This window comes from Cavia porcellus, unplaced genomic scaffold (genome assembly GCF_034190915.1).
Source record: "Cavia porcellus strain 051 isolate PalLab524CR breed Dunkin Hartley unplaced genomic scaffold, mCavPor4.1 scaffold_23, whole genome shotgun sequence".
Lineage (NCBI taxonomy): Eukaryota > Metazoa > Chordata > Mammalia > Rodentia > Caviidae > Cavia > Cavia porcellus.
In genome coordinates, this window is record NW_026947506.1 from 42,466,940 (window position 1) to 42,485,462 (window position 18,523).

General features: G+C 46.0%; 2 protein-coding genes and 1 pseudogene across 7 annotated transcripts in view; all 3 read right to left on the minus strand.

Moving 5' to 3' along the window:
* The window catches only part of Bcl7b (BAF chromatin remodeling complex subunit BCL7B), a 14,530-nt gene extending 11,848 nt beyond the window's left edge, over positions 1 to 2,682 (minus strand). Inside the window, exon 1 of one of the 2 annotated variants that reach the window (XM_003470058.5) lies at positions 2,507 to 2,682. In XM_003470058.5, the coding sequence (XP_003470106.1) occupies positions 2,507 to 2,598 (92 nt within the window). In that variant the 5' untranslated portion in view covers positions 2,599 to 2,682. Of the gene's footprint in view, positions 1 to 1,947; positions 2,342 to 2,506 lie in introns of those variants that run through there. The other variant, XM_063234308.1, reaches the window with a different exon arrangement.
* Positions 1 to 18,523, minus strand: part of Tbl2 (transducin beta like 2) — a 37,052-nt gene that overhangs the window by 10,565 nt on the left and 7,964 nt on the right. For 2 of the 5 annotated variants that reach the window (XR_010042375.1, XR_010042374.1), the window contains exon 8: positions 2,507 to 6,142. The exons of 2 other annotated variants lie outside the window; for them this stretch is intronic. The gene's annotated coding sequence lies outside the window, so the exon portion shown is untranslated. The remainder of the gene's footprint in view (positions 1 to 2,506; positions 6,143 to 18,523) is intronic. One more of the 5 variants, XR_010042376.1, reaches the window with a different exon arrangement.
* On the minus strand, positions 6,149 to 18,395 carry LOC134472518 (ataxin-1-like; annotated as a pseudogene).

The window sequence follows — 18,523 nt, forward strand, 5'->3', positions numbered from 1 at the left end:
TTGTTAGTTTTTTTAAGGACAGATTGTTGCTACATAGGCTGGCCTCAAACTCACAAACTTCATGTCTTTGCCTCTCAAGTGCTGTGATTACAGGTTTGCCCCACCACAACTGGCCATTTTTTAATTCCATAAAGCATTTATTTTATCCATCAGAATGACCAGGTGTAGAAAACAGAATTCTCCCCTGCTAGTTTAAACAAAGGATTTGCTAGAAATGCATCAAAATGTTGAAAGGCCTGGAGGGATAAACTGTAAACTGGGACTCCAGCAACAATTCAAGCACACCACAGAACTAGAATGACAAGGGAGATCTGGCTGGCCCTTTTCTGTGCCAGCTCTGGCCTGCATCTCTCTCTCATCCTCACTAAGCCCTGAGTTACCCACTTCCACCACAGTCAAGAAGCCACTGCCACCCTTGCTAGCAACAGAAATACACTGCTCACTATTCCTCCAGTTCTAACCAAATGGGTGCCCTAAAAAACTGTAACACAAAGGATGAGCCTGAAGACCCAGGAAACTGGTATTATTCCCTGACTAAACCACTCCATTTCCTCATTTATTCAATAAATACTTAATAGGCAAGACTCTATGCTGGGCTCCAGGAATGTAGGGAATCCTATGCTAGAATCCAGGGATTTCTCCTTACCATTCTAGAGCCTGCATTCCAGCAGCAGACAGATCAAATTTCACCATTAGTTACTTAATCATATTTCCTTCCTTCTTTCCTTTTTTTCCCCATGAGATGAGGTCTCTCTTGCCAGGATGATTCCCTGAGTTAAGGTAATCTTTCTGCCTCAGCCTGCTAGGTAGCTGGTATTACAGGAATGTGTCACCCAGCTAAATTAACACTTTTTTGTTTTTGTCTTTTTGAGACAGGGTCTCACTGCAGTTCACGCTGGTCTTGAACTCACTTTGTAGCCCAGACTGGTCTCAAACTCACAACATCCTCCCGACTCTGCCTCCCCAATGCTGGGATTACAGGCATGAGCTACCACGCCTGGCAAAATTATCACTGTTGTACGTTAAAAAGTCAAACAGATAATGTACTCAAGCTCAACTTAACACAGCTCTGAAGAGTTCTAGGAAAGGCACCTGATGCAGACTGGGAATCTCAAAAGATAACCTTGGGGAAGCAAATGTGGAGCTGAGCTAGAAGTCAACTAGGTAAAGAAACTGCCAATGGGAAGCACCTTGTCCGCACAGCAGCATACCTCGAGCATTCCAGGAAAAAGCTGGACAAAAAGGAATTTCTTTGGTTGTTATCTCAAAAACAAAAGGGCACTAAGGCAGAACCATCACTTTGGAAGCAAAGGAGTGCTCTGCGTGTTTTTAATAGCTCGACTTCAGTACCTGGATGTGACAAAAACACAATCACACAGTACAAGACCATACGGAGGAACTCAGGAAAGAGAAGAGGCAGAGAAATTACTGATCACAGGGAGGAAAATTGCTAGAATGCCAAAGTGAACGAAGACGGCCCCTATGGCTCCCGCAGCTGGGACACAGATGGCAAGGAAAGAAGGGATCCCAAATGAAGGGAGAAACCTAAACTATTTACATTGAAGTCTCAAATGTACATGAAACCTTTGAGTATAGTGAGAAAGAATTTCTGTCTTGTGAGGAAATGGACAATAAAGTGCTCGATATCGTTGTCTGTACTGAAGACCTAGAGGGTAAAAAGTGGGAAGGGCGAGAGAAAAGTTCCTGATAAAACTTAACATCCAACTGAACTAATCAGCTAAGAAAAGGACTCAGGGGGTTGAGCTGTGAGAGTTTAGTTATGATGAGGGAATCAGATCCTGATGCAAAACAGTCGCTCAAAAAAAGAGAGGCTTGGAGATACAGCGAAGACCCTTGGTTCAATCTTCAGTATCGCAAAAACAAGAATAAAAACAGCAGTCGCTCAGTCAATGTCTTCAATGAATGTTACAGTTGCCTTTTACCGACCTAAGCGACGGCTCCCAGAGCACCAAAAGAAAATGTCTTCCAAGGACGCAGAGGGAGAAAACCCAGTATTCAAGGATCACGGTTTCCATTCTGACGACCACACTCGCTCCTGTGGCATGTAAAAACTGCCCGAGAAACTTATGGCCAAACTTAAAAGACTTAATTCGTAAAGCGTCAGCGGTGTAAGTGACTGAGACCACTTCAACATGACCCTCTACCATCACAGGCCAGCTTGGAAACTGAGACCAAGATGCGACAGGGGTAGGTTAAGTCCCAGGATCAACTGCGCCACACCACTACCGGCCAGCTGAGCTGGAGAAAAAGCCGGAAACCAGCAGCCGCGACTGGTGGGCGGGCCCACGAGCCGAGCAGTCTCCTGGTTGGCTACGACTGGCGCGCCCTCTAACCTCACGCTGACGCCGGCGCATACTGCTCCCGCGATCTCCCATGTCCCCCTCCCCCAGCGCCACCCGCTCGGCTCCCACCTCACTAGCTAGTGCGGCACTCAGGACCTGACCCCTTAATCGCCCAGGCAGCACCCTCAGCTCCCGCCCCTCACCATTTCCGCACTTTCTCGATGGCCGCCATCACCTTCTTGATGTCATCCTTGGCCCGGCTGCGGGTCTCGGCCCGGACGGAACGGCCCGACATGGCGGCTGCGACTGGGACACTGGTCCCAAGACGCGGGGAATCGCCTGCCTCACGCGCCACCGCCGGAGCGTCACGGCGGCCGTCGCCCCCTCTGTGCGCGCGTGCGCGAGGGAGGGCGCGCACCCGCCCGCCCCTTGGGGCTCGAGGCCTCAGCGCGCCTGCGCGCCCCGCCCCGGGCGTCCCCAGGGCTTCCTCGCTGGTTGGGGTTTGAGGGAGTAGGTGTTGGCTGCACGTGCTGTGCACAGGGCAAGGTGCGAAGTGCTGCTGCCTGACGGTGTCCTCAGGCTTTCCCAAGGGAGTCTGAGGTCGCTACCCACCTGCTCTTACAACTTAAGTGAATATTTTATACACTTGTCCGCCATGAAATTGAGGTTGTGCAACATCCCAATCCTGCACTTCGGATTAAAAAGACTGTAAACACAGGGAATTTCACACCTGGCTTCAGCTACCTTCCCACCTTCACGTGTACTTGTTTCCCACCTGGAATTCTCTTATCTCTTTATCTGATGGGCAAACTTTTTTAACATCCACTTAAAATTCAAACTTTCAGTGTAAGTAAGTACTTATATAATAAGTACTTATTCGTACTTAGCACTGTACGTACTTATACTCTGGGCAGGGTTCTGTTCCCAGTAATAAGGGTGTATTGTTGTATTTGGGTTTAAAGACTTTTTGGTTCACCATGTGTGGTTGTACAGGCCTGTAATTCCAGTTACTCTGGAGGCTGAGGCAGGAAGACCTCAAATTCAAGCACAGTCTGGGCATCTTTGTGAGACCTTGCCTCAACTTTTAAAAAGGACTCAGCACTGAGCGTAGTAGTCAAGCCTGTAATTCCCAGCAGCAGGAGCCTGAGGCAGAAAGATCACTTTTGAGTATAGTGGGCAATTTGGCATTTTAGGGAGACCCTGTCACAGGTGAGACAGATGAACAGATGGCTGTGAATGCTGCTCAGTGCAAAGGCTTTGGGCTTAGTTCCCAGGGGTGTGGGGGAGCTCAGATTGAGCTCAGTGGCAAAGTGCCCCTAGGGTCTTGAGTTGCATTCCAGATACCACAAAATCAAAACAAAAATAGCGCTTTCTGGTTCAGTACTGCATGCAAAGAACTTATTTAAAATGCTGTGTGTGTGTGTGTGTGTGTGTGTGTGTGTGTGTGTGGACACAGAGTCTTATTGTTGCATACTGTGGGAGATCTTTCCTACATCTGAAGGGTAAGTGAAGGCTTTGCAGCAAAGGACTAATGGATTCCTGATAAACATCCAACCTAGCAGGGTTCATCCCTTCAGTGGTAGCGTACCTTTTCCCAGTCTGGAAGACACTGTAGCTTCAGTCTGGTTTCATAAATTTAGCCCAAGGAAATGAAGACATCTTCCTAAAACTTGGCCTCTGTTCTACTTATTTTGCTTCTAAGACTATTGCCTAATCTCCTGTGGCCAATTCAGTTAATCTGGTTATCGTTATCCAATGGACCTGGACCTTTTCAGTTATCCCATGTCCACTTTCAGCTCTAGTATAATCAGTCATCTCTACCATATGCCTGCTTCTTGCAGGTTTAAATCATATTGTCATTGTGTGCTTCCCCTAAATCACCTAAGATGCTCACTGGAAAAAAAGTAAAACTAAACCATACTGGAGGGGCTTCAACCAAACTTTAAATCCTCTCCCAACCCTAGAATCTGTATCACTGGACTATATGAATCTTGCTGGGGTGCTCTCAAAGGCCCTACTGTGTTTCCTTCTTACTCAGTTTTTAAAACAATACAAAACACTACAAAGGAAAGGAAGGAACTGGGCATCGTGGTGCATGCCTATAATCCCAGCATTAGGAGCCTGAAGCAGAGGATTGCCCTGAGTTTGAGACCAGCCTGCTCTACATAGTGAAACTCTGTCTCAAGGAAAGAAAGAAAAGAAAGGAAAAAAGTAATACAACAGAAACACCCTCTCATAGGAACTGTTTCTTTCTTTCTCAAGATAGGCAGACCCGGGGCTAGGGATTTAGCTCAGCGGCATAAGCACCTGCCTTGCAAGCAGGCAGCTGTGAGTTCGATCCCCGGTACCGATAAAAAAGAAAAAGACAAAAAAAAAAAAAAAAAAAAAAAAAAAAAAAAAAAAAAGGCAGACCTTTGGAACCAAGAGCTCCTGATACCACTGAAACCATATTTATTTGGATTCAGCAGATCAGCAGCAGCATTTCATACCATCCCTACTCAACATGGCTGAGCATACAGTAACACTGGCAACACAGATAAGAATAGGCAAACACCTGACTTTAATTTACATGGCTAAAGACATAGAAGAACAGGGGGTGACAGAGGGCAGCGTGCAGGACAGTGAGCGAAGAGCAGCAGTGGCAAAGCCTTATGACCAGCTGGGGCCAAGAGAGTAGAAGGGTCAGTTCAGATCTGCTCAGAGCTCTCCTGCTCAGTACAATACTAAACTTTGAACTTCTAGATCCTCTTGCCAAGTATAATAATCTTAATGAGAATGGTGACTAAGGATTTTTTTTTTTTTGAGACACAGTCTCATTATGTAGTTTAGGCTGGGCCTGAACTTGCTATATGGCCCAGGCTGAACTTGGAACTCACAGTGATCATCTTGCCTCAGTCTCCCAAGTGCTGGGATAACAGGTGTGCGCCACCATACCCAGCCATTCTTAGGATCTTTTGAAACATCCTCTAGCAGGTTTCTTTCAAATTGGTACCAGCATTTATGTACAGTTCTTTCTTCCAAATTGGTACCAGCATTTATGTTCCAGAGTTTAGTAGTCCTCCTTTCTATCTTTACGCTCTGGGAATATCCTACCATTCATGAAGGACTGACCAGCCTTTGTCAGCTGCCCATTCCCAAAAAGCTGATGGCTTTACATTAAAATGCTCTCTCTCTAAAAACTACTCTCATCTCTTGCAAACTTAGGTGACTCCTACAAGGAAAAAGAATAACACCAGTTTACTCCAATTTCTTGTGTCTGGAAGAAAAGAAGAGCCAAGTGCAATGACTGCTCTGACCTAGATTTAGCGCACAAAGCTGCTTTTCCTGGGGACCACACTTTATGAAAGAAAGCTACCCCTGCAGCTCAGCAAAATCAAGTATTGGCAAGCTATACGTACATGGCACAGGGTGAGGGGAGTTGCTGGTATTGCTTCACCCTTGAGAAACAGTGGAGGAACCATGGCAGAAATGTCAGGGCCCAACTTGCCAAGGTCTCCCACAATTTCTCTTTCCAGGACTCAGTGGGTGTTATCAGACTGGGAAATCTCAACTTGCTTGAGTGGAGCGTATTTTGACTTACATGACTTAGTCTCCACCTGGTTAGATACAGGTTTGGTCCCATGAGGAAGCAGCTCAGTTGGTGTCATGGTAGACACTTCTCAGGTGTCTTCTGTGTCACTGTATTTCCCTGATGAGGAATATTCCTTCCTCTTCTATGAAAAACCCATGTGTATAATAATCCCCATCAATAGGTTGCTCGGGAAACAGCCAGAGACGAAGCCTTCACCCAAGACTCTCATCTGAGGAGATTCCTCAAGACTCAATTTCACAGAGCCCCACTGTAGGAAACAAGTCAGAGAAAGCAGATTTCAGAGTGAATGGAGGATAGAAAAGGGAAAGAACATGATCTCAAATGCAGCACAAGGTTGGTATTTGGTTCTGACATAAAGCAGAGGCTGAAGAACTTGTGGTCAGGTCAGGAGCCTCCTTTGGATGGGCTCTGCAGAGTTCACTAACCAGGTAATGAAGCCATGGAGTGCAGGGCTTGTAGCAAACAAGCCAGTTCCAGTCGCTCTTCTCCCCCGGAACCTTTAGCACCTGCACACTAAGAATGACTCCATTCTCAGAACTTCCCTTCCCCCAGGAGGTGGGTAAGATTATTTTTGATCCACATTTGGCGGCTGGGGAGGAAGTGCAAGAGTGAGAGGTCCTAGGATTTGTCTATAGTCTTTGACAAAGCACAACTCAGACCTCAGAGATTCTGGACTCCTGATGGCAGGCCAGGTCTTGGGCAGTCCATCAATAAAAGCAAATGCCAGGATTATACCCAGGACAAATCTAACTGGTGGACAATAACCTGTGTTGCCTTTGAGACCAAAATTAAACAAGACCATTCACTCACCCAATACCTGGTGGGGGAGCCTGAATCCCAATACCCAGGAGAATCCCACAGTCTAAAAGTTGTGGAAAGTTATGACAAAAGGTAGCATATGCAACTAAGACTGAAAATAATCTGTACAGAGGAAAACTTTGTGTTTAAGACAAAGGGTAGCACATGCAAGTAAGACTGAAAACACCATCGTGAAATGAAATGTACTTTCAGTATTAAAATGTCACCAAGACTATCCTAGATCCTTAGAGCTGGCAGCGGGAGGAGATGGCTTGGAGGCAAGAGAACGCTAAGAGACACAGCAGAGTCACACATGAAAATACCAGAATGAGACTTGCCCAGCCAGGTACATTTGCCTTGGTCTGGGGCATGCTTCCTTCTCATTTGTCCCCACATGACGAGACAGTAAAGGTGAAGGGATCACGACTTAGAGTTCTTAAAAACAAAGATTTTACAGAGACCCCTACACGCCAGAAACCAGAGGTCTTGGTCAGAGTGGACAGAGCCACTTTTGCAGAAGAGGAATGGCAGAGCAGCTACCCAAACCCAGCTTCAGACCCAGCTCAAGATGCCACAGAGCCCAGGGTGGCAGAGGGCTGTGGCAGCGCAGGTGCTTAGAATGACACAGACAACATGGGTGCAGGTGCCCCGGTAAAAGGCCCACTGATTCTTTCCAAAGTTACCGTTACCAACCAGAGACTCGACAAAATCTCAGAGCAGGCCCAGCCTACTGAGCAGAAGGAGCTTTGCTGGGTCAGCTGCCTTTCCAGAGTCATCCTAGAGTCCAGTCCCTGGCTGTGAGGTCTTCCTCCCGAAGTCCCCTAACTGGGCCCCTCGCAAGGCAGAATCCCATTTGGAAGGGCTTCTCTCTCTTCTGGTCTCCAAGCTGCTAGAAGCCTCCTATCAGGCATGGTGAGGAGAGAAGGCAAAGGGCTGGAGCAGGGAATCAAGCGGAGCTCCGCAGAAGTGGGTGCTCCTCTCCCACACCCCTGGCCACAGATACCTGCAGCAAAAACCACCCTTGAAAGTGTACATCTCAGCCAGGTGTGGTGGTGCGTGCCTGTAATTTCAGCACTCATGAAGCTGAGGCAGGAGGATTGCTGAGAGTTCAAGGCCAGCCTGGACCATCTCAAAAAACCAAAATAATTTATAAAAAAATAAAGTGTTCATGTCTCACCAGAAGGGTTCTGAGTGGGAACTCTTACTTCTAAGCCTGGGGCCTCCTGCCTTCCCACCACAAAAAACAGAGGGAGGAACCCTTCAGTTTTACAGCTGCTGTAAGCTGTGGATTATCATTTTTAGCTCTTTCTTTGCTCCCTTTCTCACTGCCAGGAGAGCCACTGCCTGCGTGGCGTGTGCAAATCCTCTTCCTGCTCACAGTGCAGCTCACCAAAAGCCCCAGTCCTGGCATTTTCCTGCATTCTAATACCTGCCGTGTAATGGACAGCTTTACAGCTTGTGGAGTGAGAGAGGTACAGGGCAGTGCAGCCCGCCTCTTCCCCTTGCACGCACCATCTGGGGGAGTTTGCAGCCCCAGGTGCAGGCTGAGGGCGGATGCTGTCACTTGGGAGCCCTCTCCTGTGGGCTGGTCCTTCCCCTCGCTGTCACACAGGTCTCTGGGTCCCAAGACCGTCCTCTCAGGCCTTTCTCTGGAGGGCAGGGACTAGCTGGTTCGGGGGAGCCCAGCTGGTCTGAAACTGAGTTACTGTTCAAGCTCCGTAGACTGATAGAGATGCAGGCATCTCCCACCTGTAGTCAATGGCAGGGCAGGGAAGAGTTGTGCAGTCTGCCCAGGGCTGTAAGAGACCATCCCTGGCCATCTATAAAGAAGGGGTATTTAGGGGGCACCTCAACACTCACTTTGCTCCGCTGCTTACCAACCATGAAAGGCAGTGTAACAAATCCAAGGTTGGTCCTTCTGAATGTCTACAACTGTGGCTAGAGTCAATCTTCATACACACACACACACACACACACACACACACACACACCCCACCCACACACACCCCACCCACTTCAGCACTGCACACAGAATCCTGGGACTGGAGGGCCTCACCCACCTCAGCTCACTGGCTGATGGTGCCTTTCATGAAACAGGAGAGTAAGGGGGAGGAGGTGATGGGGGTGGTGCGGGCTCCTTGTCTGGGAAGGTGGCTCTGGCCTGCATGTCCAGGACCAGCGAGCCCAGAGGTGGCAGGCCTGAGTCAGTTCCAATGGGCAACAGGCTCCCATTGGCTACACCCATTTTTGCTTTGGGTAAAGGTCTATATTTTATCGGTTCCTGATGGGACCGATGGTACAATCCACTGGCCTGCTCTTCCTCTGCCACCTCTGCAGGATTCCTAGCTGACTGTTGTCCCTCCCCCTTATGGTCAGGAATATGATGCCACGGGTCGAGGGGGCTGGATTCATCTTTCTTCTGAGCTCCCCCACACAATAATCCTGAAGTGCTAAAGCACCAACCACCCACTGGACCTCAAGGTTGGTGTCTGGGGACCCTTGGTGTGCTGGTGCCATCACCTCTTCCTCCACCCTTGAAGTCAAAGGACCTGAAAACAATTGTCCACCCACTACATGTTCTATCATTCGCACAATACCTGGCCTTTGCCCTTGCCTCTGGGGAATCAAGGGCTTCACCCTCTTGTCTCACTAGCTTTTGCTCTCATTGCCTCCTCCATGAACTGGCCCCACCAAGGGAAAGGGCTGGGCTGGCACCTGCTGGGCCATGCAAGGTCTGTCCAGCAGGTAGCCTGGACATCTGATAGTAAATGGGCATCCAGTCTGAAGTGAGGTCCAGTAGCTGAGTACTTGAGGGATGTGTCAACTGTCAAGGTTGGGAGCTGGTGGGGTGGGGTGCTTTGTTGAATGAATGGGGTGGGAGAGAAGCCAGAGTGATGGGGGTGGCTTCTGCCAGGAGTCAGGCATATGCCAGGTGAGAGGTGGTGAGATTGGCATAAGGAGAAAAGAGGGGACTTGGTAGGACATTAGGTGGCATGGCACAAAGAAGGCTTTAAGGAGACCAGATAAACTGCAGTGAGGTGGATGGGAGCTGAGTGTAATACACTAGGGGATAGTGGATTCCTGGATGTTGGATCAATGAAGACACTCTATTAAACGTGGGGGGCTACGGGCTCATGTTCACTACAGTTGGGAGGCCAGTTGGTGAGAAGGTGGGGCTCACACAGCCACCTTCTAGAGCACGGCATACTGGTCTATGTCATACCAGTGATGGGCTCAACTCTATCACCCCGCAGGCTGACTCTGGCTCCAGCCTGGCTTTGCCGGCCACCACAACCCTTCGGGACCATTCAGAGGAATCACAGGAGGGTGTGTGGTTTGAGGAGCAGCTGGTAATTCCCCTGATATTCTCGCTGGTCACAGGGAGGTCTCATTTCTTTGAGGGAAGGCGTTGCTGACTCCACTCACGTGCGGGTTTTATATGACTTCGTGGTGTTCCTTTCCTGGAGCCTGGAAGGGGCTGGCTTACTCCTTGGAACATCACAAGGGGCTTCTCTGTGGTTCCCCTGCACCCTTCTCTGCAGTTGGCAGGAGTGCCCACATCTGTGGTAAGGTTATCCCAGCTGATTTGGAAGTCAGCCCATTTTACAAAACCCCCTGGGTTCCTCCCAGTCACCATCATTTGCCCTGGAGACATTTACACCCAGCACCACCACACCAGGTTGGTCAGCCAGAGAAAGCATAAAGCACGTCCCACCCCTGGCACTGAGAGTGCATATGTGAGTTTTTTGAGACAGGAGTCTTGCTATGTAGCTCTGCCTGGACTTCGACTCACAACTGTTCTGCTGAGTGCTGAGACTACCAGCATGCACAGCTGCATTCAGCTAAACTGCCCTTTTTTTGTTGAAATTGAACCCCAGTACTTATCCTTTTTTGACACAGTGTCTTGCTCAATCATTAAATTGCCCAGGTCGTGATCCAAATTGCAATCCACCTGCCTCAGCCTCCCGGAGTACTAAGACCTCAGGCATGTGCCACCACACCTAACTCTAAAATACCTTTTTACAAATACTTGGCTAAGGGAAATGAAGGTAGTATGACAGCCGTAACTAATCTAGACAAAGTGACCTTGAAGCTGACCCCTGACAGTACAGTAAATATACTACTCCAAAGCCTATGTCCACAAACACCGTAAGTGCTCAACAAATATATGAGGGCCTCTTCTGTCTTCAGCGCAGCTCAACAGCTTGCTGCCCCCTGGTTTTTTCAGACAGGCATTTATTGATGCCTGAAGCGTTGAGTCTTGTAGCAGTGTTTTAGGGGACATACAGGAAGCAGGTAAGCAGTGAGTACTTCTCCTCCTCTAAAGAAATTCCTTCTGTGCTTCTCAGAGAATCCCTAGTTAACCTAAACTTGATGCAACTTCCCGTTATGCCTGTCAAGAGCAACCAGCATCCTGGCCTGCATAGCATATGGAGGAGCATCTGTCTGCTCACCTGAGGTGGAGAAGAGCTGAACTAGCACACGGAGGGAGATCATGCTGGAAATAATGCGATCAAAGGTGGTGAATTTATTGCTCATAGCTGGTGGCTGGCTGCAAAATAACTGAGCGCTTGCTGCCTGAACCCCGGCCACCTGACCTACTGCAGTGGCCATAGTGGGTGAGGAAAAGGTGAATGAGCAAACTGCCCATTAGGTGAAGGAAAAAAAGCAATGGAAAATAAAACACAGGGCAGACCAGGAGACAGGCCAACTCCTGAGATTTGTCCAATCCCAGGGTAAACCTTCCAGTTTGAGCGCATGGCCCAGCACTGGCAGTCGTCTGACTTACCTCCCTGTCCCGCCCTGGTCAGGCTTTTCTGAGGTTTCCCCCATTATTTTTCTGTCCCCTTCCACTTCCCCCTCCCTTCTTCCCTTTCTCTTTCCCCACCTCTCTTCCTTCCTGCCTGCCTATCTTCCTTTCTTCTGCTGGGGGCCAAACCTGGGGCCTTGTGCATGAGCGCACACCTTGGCCCCTATAGCTTCCTTTTACTCCACAGCCCGTTCCTCTTCCTGGCTGCCCTAGCCCCTGCTCCCATCTGTCTTCAGCACCCCAACCCCTGCCCTCAAGGCCCAGATCCCCGTTTCTGTCCATAAGACCCTACATCCCTACCTCCTGGAGTGCTCGATGCCTGTGTAAGACTAACCAACTAGTATTTATAGGTTACAAAATGGCTCATGCTGACAGCACTTTTTCCGTTTTCTTCCTTCCTTCCTTTTTTCCCCTCTATATTATGGATTGAACCCAGCACCTACACACTGAGTCTCACTAAGTCATTAAGCCAGGCTGGGCCTGAATTTGTAATCCTCCTGCCTCAGCCTCCCAGAGTACTGGGATTATGAGTGTGTACCACCGCACCTGGCTACACAGGGATTTCTGTTGGCAGCACAACCGTGTGGTGGTCAGGGGGTAAGAGGTGGTTACAGTGAGCTCATTCACTGCCGGGCAGTTGTTACAAAGGTGAGCTGCCTACTGTGCTCACTCATGTGGGTACAATAGCAATTAAAAAAGGTCCAAGGCAGATCCCAAGGCAAGGGCAGAACTCAGGCTCCACACTCAGGTCCAGGGTTGAATCCCTGGATGCTGCTTAACCTCCAAAACCTCAATTTTTGCACCTGCAAGATGGGCAGCAATTTCTATTTCACAAGAGCTACTAAGCAGTAAAAGTGAGAGCTTTGTGTCATGGGAGGTTGTTAATGCTTTCAATATCATGGTATTGATTTTGTAAAATCAACATAGAAAACAACACAAAAACAAAACTTGGTGTGCTTCTCCAGAGATCTGTGTCTCTGACACATGAGTTTTGTGTACTCGCCCATCGCTTGTACACTGTAGGATTTAGATCATCACAGTTCACATTCCTGGCTGTACCTTTCTCTTGGGGATGTCAGGGGGTAAATTCTGTGTACTTTACACTAAGCAATAATGATGAGGTGCTGGGGCTGAGGGAGTATCTCAGGGGTAGTGTGTGTTGGAGGTCCTGGGCTCTATCACCAGCACCACATGCACACACATGATCAGTCTGCCATATGCTGAGTGGTTGAAATGATTGCAGGCCATCTCTTCCTGACCCACTTTTTTTTTTTTTGGTAGTAGGGATTGAACCCAGCTGTCTACCACTGAGGTGTATCTCCTGCCCTTTTTGTTTCTCTATATTGTCCTGGTTGACAATACAAAAAAAAAAAGACACAGATGTAGCAAAATTCTGATCACACAGGACATATCACAAGAATCAACAACTCATGATTCTCCCACCTCAGTCTCTCATGTAGCTCTAATTACAGTCCCAGTTTCATCTTAAAGTAGCTTCTGTAGTTCTGAAAATATTAACCAGAGCAATCAGACAAGAGAAAGAATTAAAAGAAAGAAGTATAGGAAAGAAAGAAGATAAATTATCACTATTCTCTGATGACACCATACATAGAAGACCCCAAAAACTCTACCAAAAGACTTTCTAGATTTAATAAGCAAATTCAGTAGCATAGCTGGATACAAAGTCAATATTCAAAAAATCAGTAGCTTTCCTCTACATAATAACAAACTCACTGAGAGAATTCAGGGAAACATCTTTCACAATAGCATCCAAAAAAATGAAATAACCTAGGAATCAATCTAACAAAGGAAGTAAAAGACCTTTACATTGAAAACTACAAAGGAGATGGAAGAGGATATCAGAAAATGGAAAGATATCTCTTACTCTTCGGTAGAAAGAGCCAATACAATGAAAAAGGCCATACTTCCAACATTGTCATACAAATTTAATGCACTCCCAAGTAAAATACCAATAGCATATCTCACGGAATTAGCTGGGGATTTAGTTCAGCAGCATAAGCGCCTGTGTTGCAGGCACAAGGTCGTGAGTTCAATCCCGAGTACCAAAAAAATTTAAAAAAAGAAAAGAAAAAAAGAATTAGAACAGTCCTAAAATTCATTTGAAATGAGAAAGAAACCTAGACTAGCAAAGGCAATTCTAGGCAACAAAGGTGAGGCAAGGAGCATCACAATCCCTGACTTGAAATTATACTACAAAGCTATTGTGATAAAAACAGCATGGTACTAGCAAAACAACAACAACAAACCAAAAACAGACCTGTGGATCAATGGAACAGATCAGAAGATGCAGAAACAACTCAAGACATACTCAACCATCTTATCTTTGACTGAGGAGCCAAACACCTTCACTGGAAAAAAGATGTTCTTTTTGATAAATGGTGCTAGAAAAACTGGTTCCCACATGCTGAAGAGTAAAACTAGAGCCATGGGGCTGGGGATTTAGCTCAGTGGCTTAAGTGCCTGCCTGGCAAGCACAAGGTCATGAGTGTGATCCCTGGCACCAAAAAACAAACAAACAAACAAACAAACAAACGAACAAAAACTAGAGCCATATTTTTCAACATGCACAAAACTAAAGTCAACATGGATCAAAGACTTAAATATTAAAACAAAACACTAAGTTTGCTAGAAAATAGAATAGGTAGAACTTTTGAAGACATACGTTGGGCCATTGATTTAGCTCAGCAGCATAAGCACATACCTGGCAAGTGCAAGGTTGTAAGTTTGATCCCGGGTACAAAAAAAAAGACATAGATGCAGCAAAATTCTGATCACACAGGACATATCACAACAATCAACAAGTGAGATCTCATCTTATTAAAAAACTTTTGAATAGCAAGAAAAACACCAACAAAGTGAAGAGACAACCCATACCACAGTGTGGGAAAAAAAAAATTTCAGCTGTTCCTCAATGAACTACTATTTAGAATATAAAAAGAACTAAAAAAAAAAGTAAGATTCCCATTCCCCCAATTTTAAAGACCCAATCCAAAAATGGGCATCTGAAATGAATGGACATTTCTCAGATGAAGTAGGAACATTAAATAAATATATTAAAAATGTTCAATATCATTGGTCATTCAAGAGATGCAAATTAAAATGACACTGAGATTTCATTTCACTCCAGAAAGAATGGCTATCACAAAGAAATCAGCCAAAACAAACGCTGGTAGGAATGTGGAGAAAAAGGAACATTTTTCTATTGATGGTGAGAATGTAGGATGATGCAACCACTGTAGAAATCAAGATGGATATTCCTCAAAAAATAAAACGAGGGGCCAGGGATTTAGCTCAGTAGTGTAAGTGCCTGCCTAGCAAGCACAGGGTCATGAGTTTGATCGCCCATACCAAAAAATAACAGAAAACCCCAAAAAACTAAAACTAGAGGTTCCATTTGACCCAGCTAGTCCCTATCTTAGTATCTTCTCAAAAGAAAAGTATCATACCACAGTGATAGATGTACACCACATTTATAGGATAAGTCTTGGAAACAACCCAAATGTCCATCAACCAGTGAATGGATAAAGAAGATGTGGGTATTTAAAAAAATGTATACAATGGAGTACAATTCTGCCATAAAGGATAAACTTGAGACATTATGGTATCCATTGCTGATTCCATATCATCATGTTGTAAAATCCAGTAATGCTTTTATTCTTAGTTCAGAGTGCTTTTAGACTGTTTCGTATTGTTTAATTTCAACACGTATGAAGGTATGGACAGCTATTTTTTTTTTTTGTCTTTTTCCTTTTTATCGGTACCAGGGATCGAACTCACGACTGCCTGCTTGCAAGGCAGGCGCTTATGCTGCTGAGCTAAACCCTCAGCCCCCTGGACAGCTATTTTAAAGAGAACAAGAGACATTATGGCAGCCATAGTTGACTTTCCTATTGTCTGGTTTTGAAGGCCTGTAATGCCTTCATCATTTTGATCCATTTAATACTTTTTTATATGAATTCATTTTGTGTGAAGATATGGACAACTATTAAAAAAGAGACATTATGGTAGCCACTGTAGATCTCCTGTTGTCTTGCTTTGAAATCTGTGTCGCTTACATTGTTTCCTTCTGATCTGTTTTGTTCTGTTTAGTTTTACCCTCTTTTTAAAAAAGGATAAACTTGAGACATTTCTAGGTAGATGGATGCATCTTGAGACCATTCTCTTAAGTGAAATAAATCAGACACATGCTCAAATATTGTAGTGCCTCCCTGTGTGAGAAACCAAAGGTGCAAATAAGGACAAAAATGTATAATACATATTGTGAGATGAGAAGAAAATGTTCAAATGGAAAGGGTAACCAGGGAGGGGGAGGGGAAAGAAGGGGGAAAAATGGAAAAAGGAAGAAAAAAATGGAAGAAAAGTTTTTGTAAATAAGAAGAGGTGTTAGAGAGTAGAGGAATGGAGAAAAAAGCAGCAAGATGTATCACGTACAGGTACAAATCCCCTATGATGAATGTGATCATTATATATACCTAAAATGTACCAACTATTTAAAAAAACAACAAAAAACAAAGTAGCTTTTGGTTTGGGGACCTTAAGAGATTATACCCCCAACTACACAGCTGGCTCAATTGCCTGGATGTAACACAGAGCAGGGACTGCCAAGTTTCTTAGGTCAGAAAGTCTGCAGATAAAGGATGCATAAATAGTATTACTATTTTCACTTTCTTGGCTTAAAATTTCTCAAAGTTGCCAGGCATGATGGTGCATGCCTGTAATCCCAGCACTTGAGAGGCTGAGACAGGAGGATCACCATGAGCTCGAGGCCACCCTAGGCTACATAGTGAGTTCAAAGCCAGCCTGACTATGTGGCAAGACAGTCTCAAAACAAAAATTTTCAAAATAGAAACTTAGGAGCTGGGGATGCCTCTCAGTGGTATGACATTTGCCTACCATACTCAAGGCTTTCCTCTTCCCTTGGTCCCCTTTGCATTTGTATATTGAATCATGTACGAAGCTTTGGAGTCAGGAATGGTTTTCCATACCTGTAACCCCAGCCCTCTAGATCAGATTCAGCCTTGCCAACTTTGCAACTTAGTGAGACTATCTCCAAAAGAATTTTAAGGGCAGGGGATATAGCTCAGGGTGAAGGTCCTGGGTTCAACCCTCAGTAGTAAAAAAAAAAAAAAAAATACATATTTTTACCCTTCTAGTGTTCAAGGGACTTGCTATTGGGGATGCATCTGCCGTGCATGGTCCGTGTCAACCCCTATAAACCGCATGGATTAGTAACGGGAAAGAGGTAGTTCACTAGATAAAAACTGTTATGTAGTTGGCAGGAAAATGACCAAGGCACAAAGCAATACTGAGGTGGTACAAATTAAAAGATTTAGTATTCAAGTGTTAGCCACTATGTGATCAAGAACATGCAAACAGCTCCAGCTGCATGTTCTCAGAAGGCACAGCAAGGCCAGGATCCTTTTCCTGAGCTCTGAGAGCAGTGTCTGAAGCCAGAAGAGATGAGGTCATGTAGCCCAGGGTCTGTGCTTAGCCTTCAGCTGCAGTGGCTGATCCCGAGTGCCAAGCCCTGCCCTCCATGGGCCCCAAGCTGAGCAAGCCAGCCTCCCCAGGAAGGTCCTAGTTCTTTTTTGGCAGAGAGGGGTAACTGGGAATCAAATTGAGGACATATTTGCCAGGCAGGCATTGTGCCACTGAGCTGAATTCCCAGCTCAGGACCTGCTCTTTGAGCTCACTTTAGAATACAGCAATCCTCCAATTCTCCAGATATATGCCCAATTAGGGTCTATCCTGTGCTGCATAAAATAACCTACCATCACTGGTAAATTATCCTAACAGTGTGCTCCGGGATATTCACTTCCAGTACCGTCCAATTACAGGACACTTTTTTGGGGTGGGGTGTGGGGCGTTGAGACCGACTTGCCATGCTGCTCAGGCTGACCTGAAACTATGTGGTCCAGGGTGGCCCTAAACTCACAGTGATCTTAAGTGCTGGGACTGCAGGAATATGTCACCATTCCTGGCTTTAGACACTTTTTCTTTCTTTGTACTGGGAATCTAACTCAGGACCTCACACACTTTGCCAGATAGAAGCTGTCACTGAGCTAAATCCCTGGCCCCTAGACACTTTTGAGTATGCCCACTACCTTGACTTTTTGGAGGAGGCTGAGTACTGGGAATTGAACCCAGGGTCTTTGCAATGGTCTCACTGATTTCTCTGTCTTGAATTTGTGATCAAATTAGCTTGACAGAAACTGAACTGATGATCACAGCTACTGAAAGATCTTTAACCATGAAAACTGGAAAGGGGGGTGAAGACCATTACTAAGCTACATTCTGTCCTTTAAAAACTTTTTAAGCTTTGAGGAGTCCTGCTTATAATTTGTCCAGGCTGGGCTCAAATTTGTGATCCTCCTGCCTTAGTCTCTCAGGTATACACTACCTTGCCTTTTTCTTTTTGATGATCAATTAAAAACTGGTTGCTGGGCATGGTGGCATTTGGGAGACTGAGACAGGGTGATCACCAGTGAGTAAGAGGCCAGCCTGGGCTACATAGTGAGTTGAAGGCCAATGTGGATTAGAGCAAGACTGCCTCAAAAAACCAAAAATGAAAATAAAAAATAGGCTACATGCCATTTTAAATTTTTTCTTTTTGGCAGTGGTGGGGATGGAGCCCAGTACCTTGGGTATGCTTAGCAAGTGCTCTACCACTGAGCCACATTCCCAGTTCTCCCAAATTTTCTACTTTAAAAGTTTGAGTCTTGCAGTGTAGTTCAGACTGGCCTGGAACTCACTAGGTACCCCAGGCAGTGCTCAAACTTATGACATACCTCCTGCCTCAGCCTCCCAAGTGCTGCAATTAGAGGCATGTACCACCACACCTGGCAACTTTGAAGAATTTTAAGCCAGAAAAGTAAAAATAGTAATAGTGAACTATTTATGTATCCTTTATTCAGTTTTTGACCTAAGAAATTTGGCAGTCCCTGCTCTATGTTAGTATCCAGGAACTTTCTCTAGGGTAACCAGAGAAGCCATACCTCT